The sequence below is a fragment of the Strongylocentrotus purpuratus genome, unplaced genomic scaffold (assembly GCF_000002235.5).
Source record: "Strongylocentrotus purpuratus isolate Spur 01 unplaced genomic scaffold, Spur_5.0 spur5_scaffold_10, whole genome shotgun sequence".
Lineage (NCBI taxonomy): Eukaryota > Metazoa > Echinodermata > Echinoidea > Camarodonta > Strongylocentrotidae > Strongylocentrotus > Strongylocentrotus purpuratus.
In genome coordinates this window covers 13,181,231-13,196,434 of record NW_022145595.1, presented here as the reverse complement: position 1 = coordinate 13,196,434, position 15,204 = coordinate 13,181,231, and the positions used below count along the sequence as shown (strand labels likewise).

Here is a 15,204-nt window from a genome sequence, read left to right as displayed (position 1 = left end):
GGGTTCGATCCCTGACACAACACTAATGTTCTTCACATATGATTAATATATTACACGACATAAACATGTTCCAAAGTTTCCCATTTTCCTTTAAATCTATTTGTTACACACAAATGATAAATCTGAATTATAATGCTTGATACGGAATATACTGTTTCCAGTAGCTTTAGTCACAGCCCAGCATAGTACCTTCGAAGCTGTTGAACTCCATTTCAACACAGCGCTTGCAAGCCTTTCGGAATACTACAGAGCAAACTATACGGGCTAACCCATCCAAGACTCAGGTGTGTGTTTTCCACTTGAAGAACAGGGAGGCAAAGAGAGAACTGAAGCTAAAGTGGAACAGCGTGCAGCTAAACCACTGCGAGCATCCAGTGTATCTAGGTGTAAAACTCGATCGCACTTTTTCCTTTAAGAAACACATCGAAAAGACAATAGACAAAGTAGAATCTCGAAATGCCATCATCGGGAAGCTATATGTAGCATCTTCACACTATGGCGCTGACCCCAAAACTGTACAAACTGCAGCTGTTGCCCTCTGCATGTCATCCGCAGAATATGCTTGCCCAGTTTGGAGCAGATCAGCTCATGTGAAGAAGCTTGACACCACACTCAATAACACATATCGAAAGATAACAGGCTGCCTGAAACCGACAAAAGTTGAGGAGATATATCACCTCGCTGGCATTGGATCTCCTAACCAAAGGCGCACTAACACCTGCCTAAAGGAACGGATGAAGCAGGCGACAGACACACGCTACACGGATACTTACAACCCCATAAACGACTTATATCCCGACACAGCTTCCTTGATTCTGTCCCACCACCTGAACAGAATCCTCCACCATCAGCCAAGACCGTACTCATTGAAGGGCTTAACCTGAAGTGGCCGGAGTGGTAATGCCTAAACCGAATGAGGACGAGAATAGGGCGGTGTAAGGTCAATATGGCAAGATGGGGTTATGCCCATGAAGGAGATATTCTCTGCGACTGCGGAGAGACTCAGACGATGGACCACATATTGCAGTGCGGCGGAACGGGATTGCACAGATGAAGACCTGGCCCTTGTTAATGAAACGGCCATTGCAGCAATCGGGCGATGGAAGAACTTAATTTAATTTAATTTAATTTTAATTAAGGAACTTTACATAACTATCTTGATCTAAGGAGACACGAACGAACGAGTCACTTTAGATAATATTATATCATTATTACCCCGGTCGTCGGATTCTTAAATACACACTGTGTGCACCATCTCCACTCCCTGGGGATTATTCCTACCATAAAATTAAGGTTAATGTGAGAGCTGGATGTGGCAATGACTAAAACAAAGGCCTTTGACGTCCTACAAGGTTTCCTAATTCTCCTGGGTATGTAGAGGCAAATGTAGATAATTGAAATTGATTAAGGATTTGAGCATGTCATAAATTATGAGTTGAATTATCATTAGATCATCCAGACAATGCTGCATTTATGTTGGTAACATTTTCTATTGACAAAAGGAAAAGTTAACTGGTCATACAGTCATCGATCTTTTTTGTAAATATGAGATGTAGAACTTGGGGGGGGGGGGGGGAGCTAGAAGTTAATAGATAAAAATTACATAAGATGTTAAGAATAATAAATACCAACTTCCTCATTCGTAGGGTCTTTTTATATCAGTGACGTGATATTCACTGTATGAACAACGTTCATAATTGCTTGAGGATCTATTTTTGTTTGTAAACCATGACATTTCTTTCAGATTTCCTGAGATGTGTAAAGGTTAATGGGAAATGGCTGCTCGTAGGATGTAAAATAACGACAGAATAAATGTCATTTTCCTCGTACAGATGAAAAAATATATATCAAATCATTTTTACACGAAGATACTATAAGTATAAATAGTTGAGAACCAACTTAGGAAAGGCGATCTTTTTGAGGAACTTTAAGACAAGATGATGTGCTTTTCCTGTTGACCTTTACAACTATTTGTAGTCATTGATTAATAAACATTGTACAATTCTGATTCCGAGCGCCTTTTCACAGCTTAAAATCAGGCTGACCGTCTGCAGCAAAGAATACCAATTTGGTTATGTTTCTATGAGCTTGTGTTAGCATATATTCAAGATCGATATATTATCATCCGACAGCGGTGTACCTTTGATCAAATTATATCAAAGTCATGGCAAACGGCTCAATCTTGTCCCCATTGCTCGTCGCTTGTCTCCTCGTCAGCTCGTCCTTCCAATCTTTATATCGACACGATGGAGATTCGGCGATGACATCCTTAAGACTGGACATGGATCAATCTTTCCATGGATGCGATCAGAACCTTGAACAGAAAAATGCTTCTTGCAGCAATAAAGGACTGGATACGGTTCCCCAGAATCTCTCCGGGCATACCAAGGTGCTTGACCTGTCTCATAACAATATAACAAAACTCTCGAACTCCTCGTTTGAATTATACCCTCTAATCAACTCCTTGGACATTTCTCACAACGATGTAAGAGCGATAGAATCCGCCGCTTTTTACCCCCTTAAGGGCTTACTGTACCTGTCTCTTTCCTTCAACCGGGGTCTTGTGCTTCCAGCAACAGGCGTCTTTATGATGTCTTCACAGCTTTCCATTCTCGATTTAACGGCATCAAACTTGAAATCGCTCCCCAATGACATTCTAAAGTGGAGTCTAAATCTAGATACTGCACGTCTGTTCTACAACCAGCTCTCCTTCATCAATGTAAGTTCTTGTGGCAAGGCCGACATTGTACTCATGACTGGTAATCGACTACAACACCTTACGGCTGAAAAATTCACCTTCGAGTGCCACACTGATACTCTAAATATTAGGGAAAACCCCATCCAATTAGTAGACCCTCATGTGATCGCATCACTACGTGTTCGCTATTTGGTGCTAGGTGGCTACCCTTTAAGTGACGAGGTGTTGGCGAACATCATCCTTGGAATCTCAAAATCAGACATCGAACGGCTTACAATCGTGGAAGGATCTGTTGGTGCGTTTCCTAAGGGTTTATTTGAGCCTCTTCGCAATTCGTCTCTCTCTTTTCTGGAATTCTACAGCAACGACCTAAATGGCCTTCATTCTTTAGTTTTCTCAAATTTGACAAAACTCAAACAATTCAGTTTCAGTTATAACGTTCGCCCTATACACGAAATTCACCCAGACTTTTTCGACGGCATGAAGGGATTAAAGGTCCTTACAATCAAATACAACCAAGTAAAACAAATGAATCCTCACAATCAGAATTGGACAGTGGATTTATCGGAGTTTGACTTATCCGGTAATCTATTTACAAAAATATCTCCATCTGTATTTCGCGGTTTAGGAAACTTAACTGTCTTAGACATGAGCTGGAACAAATATCTGTCTGTCTTTAAGCTGACGGCCTTTTCGGGACTTGACCACATTCAAACTATTGTTTTGTCCGGAAGTCGTATAACTGTCCTGGAATTGAACGCCCCAATATTAAAGTCACTTTCCCTAAACTCTCTTCGTTCAGACTTGCTTCCTTTGCGAAAAGGAAAATCGTTTCAACATATACAGTCCCTTGTTAATTTAGACATGAAAGACTCTCGGCTTTTCCTGATGAACATATGGAATGCAACATCAAACGCATCTCTTTTCGATGGATTATTAGATCTTATTCATTTGGACTTAAGTAGTAACCCTCTCCTGTGTTTTACGAATGATTTACCGCCAGGGATATTCGGGCAACTCTCTGTTTTACAAGAGCTAAATCTAGACTATTGCAAAATTGGATATCTACATCCTCTTGTCTTCTCTGGGTTGGAATCGCTTCAGAAGTTGAGTTTGAAAGGAAATAACATCCAGCATATTCATGATGATGTTTTGTCGGGGTTGGGTCAAATAAAAAGTATCGACTTTAAAGGAAACGATATCGCGTACTTGGAGGAGCTAATGTTCTCAAGTAACTGGAATCTCACAAATCTGTCCTTGGCCAACAACAGAATAACGCGCGTTTATCAAAGCACTTTTAAGCCAATCTTTTCCTCCATTTCATCACTTGATCTATCAATGAACCCAATTGAATGTAACTGTGAACTAAAGTGGCTCATTGATTGGTTAAATGGACCTATACGCTTGAAAAATGAGGACAAAACTATCTGTTCGTTAGCATCCCTGGAGCCTCTTCGTAAGAAATCCCTGATGGATTTTGATCCAAATGAACTCTGTAAGATAAACAATAGTCTTTATTCTCTGATTCCCCTCATCTCCATTGGCTTGGTTGTTATCAGCGTGCTGGTGTATCACTACCGATGGCAGTTGAGGTACAAGCTTTTTCTCCTGAAACTGGTCGCATTTGCATATAAAGAGATGCGAGACGCTCGAGATCACAATGACTACGAGTTTGACGTGAACATCATTTTCTACGACGATGACGAAGAATGGATTCGCGAACAGCTTCGACCGGCTCTCGAAGAACGGCTTCCACAATTTCAGAGGAACGTCGTTGGTGACGAAGACCTTGTGTTGGGTATGCATTACTTAGATTCCGTCGATTACGTGGTAAGTCATAGTTACAAGACCATCGTCGTGCTTAGCAGAGCTGCTGTGCTCGACCACTGGTTCATACTCAAGTTCCGGACGGCCATGGACCACGTGAGCGACACTCTTACTGAATTCGTAGTTGTGGTCTTCCTCGAAGACATCCCAGATGATGAAATGCCGTTCTTGGCGAGGTTGTATCTCAGTGATGGCAGGCCCTATATTAACTGGACTGAGAACGTGAGAGGACAAGAATATTTCTGGGAAGAATTGACCAAAAATCTGACCATAAATATAAGGACGAATGACTTGATCCCAAACGAGTAGCATAACAGTCATGTACAAATCTAGAAATACGTGGGATAGTTTTTAGTAACGAAACTGGTAAAAGTATAGTAGTAGTGGTAGTAGCAGTAGTAGTAGCAGCAGCAGTATTATTATTATTATTAGTAGTAGTAGTAGTAGTAGTAGTAGTAGTAGTAGTAGTAGTATAGTAGTAGTAGTAGTAGTAGTAGTAGACGTAGTAGTGATAGTACACACAGAGAAATAAAATAAGTAAGCAAAACAGGGGAGTAAAACAAAATTGAAAAATAGGACGCCCCTCATTACACCTTTTAGGGAGTGAAACACGGAAATATGCAAGGGTGTATATTTGAGGGATGTAATGTTACACCCTATTTTAGTCAGACGAGCTCTGGTTGATCAGTACATATGCGCATGCGATACAGCAATGGCGCATCGTGTCAATATAGGTACTGCCTTATGAAGAAAAATTAGCATAATTCACATATTTTAGTCATGTTAGAGGAAAATTATCATGTTTCATTTGGGCATATTATTTGTGTGAAAGTTATCCGATCAAGAATAAGGGGTTGTACCGAAGGTTATATTTGATAATTTAATGAAATTAGCAGAAGTGTTGTTTTACTAACTAGTACATAATTGTCTTCTTATACGTGTAAGTAAAGGGAAGATATTCGGTAAGGCAGGATTGTGCGTTTAGATAATTCTATTACATTTGATCCAATACGTCCAGCCATAAGTTAGTTCTTACAGTCTGCACTTGTGTTGAGTTCACACTAATTGTTGTTTAGGTAAGCATTAAAGCCTTTTAACATATAACTCGACATTCTGGTCTGATTTCTTTAGAGCAGTGAAACGTAGACAAAAGGGTGAGAATCACATATGGAAACGTTGTATCATCCGCTCAATCTGACTTGCGTGCATAGAACAAATAAGCATTTTTCCATGAAAAAGTGAAGTTTTCTAAAATGTGCGTTACTTCCCAGCGTTGGGGCGCCCGGAATTCACTCGGGTAACATTTCATAAAGTAAAATATAAAAAGACCATATGCAAATTTTCTGTACTTTTGTCGGAAAAAATACATTTATCCAGCACAATGTCGTCCCTTTTTGCGTTGGAGAAGAGCAAATAGCGAGTTTCAATCACACTTTGGCCGCTCTCGCAAGCTCTCAGTCCTTTCACTGTGGTCAAGCGACTTTGGGGCAAGCGGTTAATGAAAATACTAATCGTTAGCTTTCTTTTGGTATTAAACTTGTTTTGATTGATTGTGTAATTTTGTCGGAATAAAGGAAACAAAAAGACTCGACCAATAACTTATCAGTGTCTGAATTGACCTTTTGACCTTGAATTTCCTTGATGCAAGCGCACTAATGACGTCATCTTCGCTAAATCGGCGTCTTTTATCGTAAAATGCGACACTTTCACAAAGTTTATACATATTTTTTTAACTATTAGTAAGATTTAACATATTTTTTCTGATATCACTGAAGTTTTGGGTGTTATTTAATGAGTAATTTTAAAATAAGAGCCATTTTACTGTTTTATTTTACTGGATCATATCATTCAAGTCGCAGGGTAGAAAGATGCATTTTCCAACCGCGCCAAATTTAATTTACGTTTCGACATTCTGTTAAATGGGTTCGTGTTGTTAAGAATCCACTGCTTTCTGCTCCAACACAAACGTCCACATGCGGAGTCGTTTATCAACTAAATTATTAAAATGTATGGAAGCTTCCTAGCTTCCCAGGTGTTTGTGTTTCTGTTGAAGCATTTCATTCACCTTCTATCATTCTTTGTACTCCAATTGCCAGAACGCAAATTTCATTTTGGTTTTATAGTTTCATCGGAGTCGTTTATTAACTATATGTATTCAAATTTATGAATGCTTCCTCCCCAGGTGTTTGTGGTGTTTATGCATTTCATTCACCTGTTATTATTCTTTGCACTCCAATTGTTAGAATACAAAATGCATTTTGGTTTTATAGTTTCATGCAATAAGTAAGTCAATAAAAGAGTATGTTCTGCACAATAAAAACAATGTGTGTCCCTATTGTACAATGTAATGTGTCCCCTCATTTTGTAATAGTTAATTTACCCATTCACATAATGGAACTACCTGCCCAATGAAGCCCGTGACCTGTGACCCCTGAGCACTCAACACCGTGTGGGAGTCAGTTTGTGATCAACTTCTTTTATGATACAAATACAAGCAAACGTTTCCATATGTGACTGTAGGTGATTACGAAGCATGGATGATTACTCGAGGGATGATCACTTGGTTGATGCTGTGCATAAAAAGGGTGTAGATTTACTCCCCACGATCATAAAGGGTATAAAATTCAACGCCACGGGTGTAAATTTGAACCCATTTTTCATGAAATTGGAACCAAAAGGTGTTAAATGAGCACCATTGGGTGCAAATTTCACTCCTTAAAGGGAGTACAATCATAACCTTGGGGTGCAAATTTACACCTTCTTATGAAACAAAAATTATTTACTCCCTACATTTGGGATTAAATTTACTCCCTGGGGTGTTACTTATGTGACAAGCAGTTACTCCCTATTTGGAGTCAATTTACACCTACTTTTCTCTGTGTGTAGTAGTAGTAGTATAGTCGCGCTACTATACTGTCATCAGAATTGTCTTCTTAATATTCTCATTCACTATCATCAGTATCATTATCAGGCTACAGATGCAGTTAACACAAAGCCTTGCTCTTCATCGTAGTATTAATTGTTGTAATTTATTACATTAATCATTATCTGCAATCTACCGTAAAAATCAATCATACAATCAGTTGCTAAGCTTTGTTTTACAGGGCTGTATCAGGAATAGACTTACCTTTGTAAATGTTAATCAATGCTTCAAACAGCCAAATGAAAGCAAAATACCATCTATTCAAGTAGAAGATTATTTGTAGAGGAAGGGAGATCGATAATGGCTGAGAGGGTATACGCAGTTAAGGATATCATCATCAGCAGCAGCAGCAGCATCATCATGTGCTCACATTCAGACGGTTGTGCTTGTTCTGAACGAGTGTGCTATAACAGGAACCCATGTCTTCTCACTGACTTTGACAACCCACAACTGGTGTCATATTTAAACAATAATAAGTTTTAAATAGCTATGTTTGTTGGTTGATATCTATGAAACAAAATTGTTTAGAGTCCATTTTGCCTATGCTGTGAGATCAGATGTATCCTTTCCCTTATGGCACTTCTCCAAACCTTACGGTCTTCAGCATCTGTCTGGGTGAGGTCAAATGCTCTTATATCAAATACGCTAATGTCTTTTTCCAGGTTTTGCGAGGTCTACCACATGGTTTTGAGCCAGCATTCTGGTAGTTCGTTGCTCTCTTAAGCCAATGGCTTTTCTCTCTCCTATCAACATGACCGTACCATCTTACTCTCCCCATCCTTATCTCCTGCGAGATTGAGTATTTGACTGGATATACAAAGGCCATGGGTTCGATCCCTGACACAACACTAATGTTCTTCACATATGATTAATATATATTACACGACATAAACATGTTTCAAAGTTTCCCATTTTCCTTTAAATCTATTTGTTACACACAAATGATAAATCTGAATTATAATGCTTGATACGGAATATACTGTTTCCAGTAGCTTTAGTCACAGCCCAGCATAGTACCTTCGAAGCTGTTGAACTCCATTTCAACACAGCGCTTGCAAGCCTTTCGGAATACTACAGAGCAAACTACCTACGGGGTACGGGCTAACCCATCCAAGACTCAGGTGTGTGTTTTCCACTTGAAGAACAGGGAGGCAAAGAGAGAACTGAAGCTAAAGTGGAACAGTGTGCAGCTAAACCACTGCGAGCATCCAGTGTATCTAGGTGTAAAACTCGATCGCACTTTTTCCTTTAAGAAACACATCGAAAAGACAATAGACAAAGTAGAATCTCGAAATGCCATCATCGGGAAGCTATATGTAGCATCTTCACACTATGGCGCTGACCCCAAAACTGTACAAACTGCAGCTGTTGCCCTGCATGTCATCCGCAGAATATGCTTGCCCAGTTTGGAGCAGATCAGCTCATGTGAAGAAGCTTGACACCACACTCAATAACACATATCGAAAGATAACAGGCTGCCTGAAACCGACAAAAGTTGAGGAGATATATCACCTCGCTGGCATTGGATCTCCTAACCAAAGGCGCACTAACACCTGCCTAAAGGAACGGATGAAGCAGGCGACAGACACACGCTACACGGATACTTACAACCCCACAAACGACTTATATCCCGACACAGCTTCCTTGATTCTGTCCCACCACCTGAACAGAATCCTCCACCATCAGCCAAGCCCGTACTCATTGAAGGGCTTAACCTGAAGTGGCCGGAGTGGTAATGCCTAAACCGAATGAGGACGAGAATAGGACGGTGTAAGGTCAATATGGCAAGATGGGGTTATGCCCATGAAGGAGATATTCTCTGCGACTGCGGAGAGACTCAGACGATGGACCACATATTGCAGTGCGGCGAAACGGGATTGCACAGATGAAGACCTGGCCCTTGTTAATGAAACGGCCATTGCAGCAATCGGGCGATGGAAGAACTTAATTTAATTTAATTTAATTTTAATTAAGGAACTTTACATAACTATCTTGATCTAAGGAGACACGAACGAACGAGTCACTTTAGATAATATTATATCATTATTACCCCGGTCGTCGGATTCTTAAATACACACTGTGTGCACCATCTCCACTCCCTGGGGATTATTCCTACCATAAAATTAAGGTTAATGTGAGAGCTGGATGTGGCAATGACTAAAACAAAGGCCTTTGACGTCCTACAAGGTTTCCTAATTCTCCTGGGTATGTAGAGGCAAATGTAGATAATTGAAATTGATTAAGGATTTGAGCATGTCATAAATTATGAGTTGAATTATCATTAGATCATCCAGACAATGCTGCATTTATGTTGGTAACATTTTCTATTGACAAAAGGAAAAGTTAACTGGTCATACAGTCATCGATCTTTTTTGTGAATATGAGATGTAGAGCTTGGGGGGGGGGGGGGGAGCTAGAAGTTAATAGATAAAAATTACATAAGATGTTAAGAATAATAAATACCAACTTCCTCATTCGTAGGGTCTTTTTATATCAGTGACGTGATATTCACTGTATGAACAACGTTCATAATTGCTTGAGGATCTATTTTTGTTTGTAAACCATGACATTTCTTTCAGATTTCCTGAGATGTGTAAAGGTTAATGGGAAATGGCTGCTCATAGGATGTAAAATAACGACAGAATAAATGTCATTTTCCTCGTACAGATGAAAAAATATATATCAAATCATTTTTACACGAAGATACTATAAGTATAAATAGTTGAGAACCAACTTAGGAAAGGCGATCTTTTTGAGGAACTTTAAGACAAGATGATGTGCTTTTCCTGTTGACCTTTACAACTATTTGTAGTCATTGATTAATAAACATTGTACAATTCTGATTCCGAGCGCCTTTTCACAGCTTAAAATCAGGCTGACCGTCTGCAGCAAAGAATACCAATTTGGTTATGTTTCTATGAGCTTGTGTTAGCATATATTCAAGATCGATATATTATCATCCGACAGCGGTGTACCTTTGATCAAATTATATCAAAGTCATGGCAAACGGCTCAATCTTGTCCCCATTGCTCGTCGCTTGTCTCCTCGTCAGCTCGTCCTTCCAATCTTTATATCGACACGATGGAGATTCGGCGATGACATCCTTAAGACTGGACATGGATCAATCTTTCCATGGATGCGATCAGAACCTTGAACAGAAAAATGCTTCTTGCAGCAATAAAGGTCTGGGATTGGTTCCCACGGGTCTATCTGGGGATACCGAGGTGCTTGACCTGTCTCATAACAATATCACAAAACTCTTGAACTCCTCGTTTGAATTATATCCTCTAATCAACTCCTTGGACATTTCTCACAACGATGTAAGAGCGATAGAATCCGCCGCTTTTTACCCCCTTAAGGCCTTACTGTACCTGTCTCTTTCCTTCAACTGGGGTCTTGTGCTTCCAGCAACAGGCGTCTTTATGATGTCGTCACAGCTTTCCATTCTCGATTTAACGGCATCAAACTTGAAATCGCTCCCCAATGACATTCTAAAGTGGAGTCTAAATCTAGATACTGCACGTCTGTTCTACAACCAGCTCTCCTTCATCAATGTAAGTTCTTGTGGCAAGGCCGACATTGTACTCATGACTGGTAATCGACTACAACACCTTACGGCTGAAAAATTCACCTTCGAGTGCCACACTGATACTCTAAATATTAGGGAAAACCCCATCCAATCAGTAGACCCTGATGTGATCGCATCACTACGTGTTCGCTATTTGGTGCTAGGTGGCTACCCTTTAAGTGACGAGGTGTTGGCGAACATCATCCTCGGAATCTCAAAATCAGACATCGAAGTGCTCACGATCATGGAAGGATCCGTTGGTGCGTTTCCTAAAGGTTTTTTTGATCCACTGCGCGATTCTTCGCTCTCTGTTCTGGACTTAGTATTTAACGAACTGAATAGCTTCCATCCTTTAGTCTTCTCAAATTTGACAAAACTCAGAGAGTTTACCATCACTGATAACAAACTCCCCATAGATGAAATTCAACCAGACTTTTTCGAGGGAATGAATGCATTAAAGGTCCTTACAATCACCGACAACCGAGTGAGACAAATTAATCCTCACAATCAGACTTGGACAGTGGACTTATCGGAGTTTGACTTATCCGGTAATCTATTTACAAAAATATCTGCATCTGTATTTCGTGGTTTAGGAAATTTGACTTTCCTAGACATGAGCAGGAACAGATACCTTTCTGTTTTTGAGCTGACGGCCTTTTCGGGACTTGAAAATATTCAAATCATTGATTTGTGTGATAGTTGTATAACTGTTCTGGAATTGTACACCCCAATATTAAGATCACTTTCCCTAAACTATCTTCGTTCAGAATTGCTTCCTTTGCGACCAGGAGAATCATTTCGACATTTACAATCTCTCGTTAATTTAAACATGAAAGACTCTTTGCTTAACCTGATAAACCTATGGAATACAAATGCAAACGCATCTCTCTTCGATGGTTTATTGGATCTTATTCATTTGGACTTGAGTCGTAACCGTTACCTGAGTTTGGGAAGTGATCTACCGCCAGGGATATTCGGGCAACTCTCTGTTTTACAAGAGCTAAATCTAGATTATTGCAAAATTGGATATCTACATCCTCTTGTTTTCTCTGGGTTGGAATCGCTTCAGAAGTTGAGTTTGAAAGGAAACAACATCCAGCATATTCACGATGATGTTTTGTCGAGGTTGGGTCAAATAAAAAGTATTAACTTTAAAGGAAACGATATCGCGTACTTGGAGGAGCTAATGTTCTCAAGTAACTGGAATCTCACAAATCTGTCCTTGGCCAACAACAGACTAACGCGCGTTTATCAAAGCACTTTTAAGCCAATCTTTTCCTCCATTTCATCACTTGATCTATCAATGAACCCAATTGAATGTAACTGTGAACTAAAGTGGCTCATTGATTGGTTAAATGGACCTATACGCCTGAAAAAAAGGGATAAAACTATCTGTTCGTCAGCATCTCTGGAGCCTCTTCGCAAGAAACCCCTGATGGATTTTGATCCAAATGAACTCTGTAAGATAAACAATAGTCTTTATTCTCTGATTCCCCTCATCTCCATTAGCTTGGTTGTAATCAGCGTGCTATTGTATCACTACCGATGGCAGTTGAGGTACAAGCTTTTTCTCCTGAGACTGGCCGCATGTGGGTACAAAGAGATGCGAGACGCTCGAGACCACAATGACTACGAGTTTGACGTGAACATCATTTTCTACGACGATGACGAAGAATGGATTCGCGAACAGCTTCGACCGGCTCTCGAAGAACGGCTTCCACAGTTTCAGAGGAACGTCGTTGGTGACGAAGACCTTGTGTTGGATATGCATTACTTAGATTCCGTCGATTACGTGGTGAGCCATAGTTACAAGACCGTCATACTGCTTAGCAGAGCTGCTGTGCACGACCACTGGTTCATACTCAAGTTCCGGACGGCCATGGACCACGTGAGTGACACTCTGACTGAATTCGTAGTTGTGGTCTTCCTCGAAGACATCCCAGATGATGAAATGCCATTCTTGGCGAGGCTGTATCTCAGTGATGGCAGGCCCTATATTCACTGGACTGAGGACGTGAGAGAACAGGATTATTTCTGGGAAGAATTGACCAAAAATCTGACCATTAATCTAAGGACGAATGACTTGATCCCAAACGAGTAGCATAACAGTCATGTAGGAACCTAGAGATACGTGTGATGGTTATCAGTCATATAAAGTGGTAGTATCAGTTGTAGTTTTAATAGTAGCAGCAGCAGAAGTAGTAGTATAAGTAGTAGTAGTAGTAGTAGTAGTAGTAGTAGTAGTAGTAGTAGTTCTCAAACCACGAAGATATCTATGGTTTTCTTTGAAGGCGTCGATGTACGACACCCTCTAACAATGATTAACAGTAAATTCTCCCAACCATTTTTGAATTTTCTCAACCGTTTTTCCATGAAAAAAAAGATTTAAAACAGGCTATACAAAATCTGTCAACACTTAAATGTCGGGAATGGAATATAGAGCCATTTTATTGCTTTGTGAGATTTCCATTCCCCTAAAATTTAATTAAATTGTAATAATATAGTTGGGAGAATTAAGGAATCGATCAGATCAGTTTTTCTCAATTTGTACCATGAATAATGGTCCGTTTTCACCCACATTTTCAGATAATCTTTAATCGTACATCTAGCATTGAAGTCACTACCATAGCACCACTATCTCTCATCTGAACAATGTTACTAAGTCCCTTTAATGTAATGACTTGTTATATATTTGTTGTTGGTGCTACATGTATTTCAATGTACTGTTTGTAATTATTATGTGATCAAAATCAATGATTTTATATGTAACAGAACTTTTTGTGTTCTCGGTTGTGTTAAAATTGTTAAACAAACCAAAACAAAGGATTGTGGAAAAGCTTAATGCTTTATTGATACATTTATGCACATTTATGTAAATTATGCAGTCAGTGGCATTTTGTTACTACTTGATGTATGGTTGTCGTATGAAAGTTCACATTATCAGTGTAAAATGCTGTGTCAAAGGAATATAATATCGTTTAACAGCGAAATTAATGTGTACCTGTGTTTCTCACGATTTAGACGAAAGGGTCAAAACTATGGATGTACAGAGCGAGAAAGGAGGAAGATGGGGGTGTCCCCGTCCAATTTGAGTATTTTAAAAATATCATAATCAGCGTTGTATTGCACATTCGAAGTAAATGACCATGCTTCTATTGCTCTCAGCCAATCATATGCCACGATTTCAGTAGCTCACAACCGTTATTGTAACTTGTCATTACTTGATGACAAGTTTTATGAAACAGGGCCCTGGGCCCCGTTTCACAAAACTTGTTATCTATAACAACTGCTAAATTCCTATGACAAATGTGTTCTCAGCCAATCAGATGCGGGGATTCAGTAACTTTTAACAGTAGCTTATAACTTGTTATTGGTATTGAGTTTTATGAAACAGGGCCCTGGTTCCCTTTCTTTGTCTATTGATGTGAGCACTTGGAGAAACTTGAGAACCTGAAAATATGAGATAAAAAGTGATGAGAAGTACGAGAGCCTGAAAACTTGGAATCTGTTGCCTTTTCAAAACAAACTTACAGAAGGTAGTTATGGAGTGCCTCCGTGAGAGAGATTTCCTTTTACAGCCAAACAAACTTAGGACATGAGGGCACCTTGATGAGGTAAAACAGAAAAGAAGGGGAGCTTTGCAGTCTTTTACACGGTTATATTGCCACTGGCATTTTTTCCATTGGCATTTTTACCTCTGGCATTATTTAGTTCTGCTTCTCTATATTTTTATTAAACACACCCTTTCGGCAAAACCGGGGGGGGGGGGCTTTGGACGAATGGTCGCTATTAAGTCAAAACACCAAAACATCCCCCCCCCCTAAATACGCCCTTGAATACACCAACCCTCACACACAAACACACACTCGGAGCAATTTTCAAGTAGAAATGACAAGAGTGACGAATATGAATGACGCCGTCAAAATTAATTGCAAAATGGCGAAATTTATTTATGCAATTATTCGTTAGCACTCGGGAATGACGACCTTGGTTTTACTTTTAAATGGATGCAAAATGGTGAATTTGATTGGACTAAGTTCGAAATGAACGACCGAAGACAAAATGTTATCATCAGATGTGCAGGATGACGAAGTTTCGGGACAAAATTGACTTTAAAAAGTATGATATTGAATGAAAAAAGGGATATAATTAACGGGAAAAAGTATATTTAATGCACGCTACTATGAA

The 15,204-nt window shown here is 39.6% G+C and overlaps 2 protein-coding genes across 2 annotated transcripts; both read left to right on the top strand.

The window, feature by feature from the left end:
• Window positions 1-3,748: 3,748 nt before the first annotated feature.
• LOC115921854 lies at window positions 3,749-12,020 on the top strand. Its single transcript, XM_030980113.1, has 4 exons — window positions 3,749-4,747; window positions 9,119-9,180; window positions 10,501-11,276; window positions 11,962-12,020. The coding sequence occupies exons 1-4, from the start codon at window positions 3,920-3,922 to the stop codon at window positions 12,018-12,020; spliced, it is 1,725 nt and encodes a 574-aa protein (XP_030835973.1). The 5' UTR covers window positions 3,749-3,919.
• A 262-nt stretch (window positions 12,021-12,282) lies between these two features.
• On the top strand, window positions 12,283-13,137 carry LOC754279 (toll-like receptor 4). Its single transcript, XM_030979557.1, has one exon. It carries the CDS (start codon window positions 12,320-12,322, stop codon window positions 13,115-13,117), a length of 798 nt encoding a protein of 265 aa, XP_030835417.1. The 5' UTR covers window positions 12,283-12,319; the 3' UTR covers window positions 13,118-13,137.
• The last annotated feature ends 2,067 nt before the right edge of the window (window positions 13,138-15,204 follow it).

Coding starts and splice junctions, on each gene's coding strand:
- LOC115921854 (XM_030980113.1), top strand. CDS start 3,920: ATGTTCTCAAGTAACTGGAATCTCACAAATCTGTCCTTGGCCAACAAC. Junction 9,181..10,500: donor AACCTGAAGTGGCCGGAGTG/GTAATGCCTAAA, acceptor TCTCCTCGTCAG/CTCGTCCTTCCAATCTTTAT. Junction 11,277..11,961: donor GATCATGGAAGGATCCGTTG/GTGCGTTTCCTA, acceptor CCGTTACCTGAG/TTTGGGAAGTGATCTACCGC.
- LOC754279 (XM_030979557.1), top strand. CDS start 12,320: ATGAACCCAATTGAATGTAACTGTGAACTAAAGTGGCTCATTGATTGG.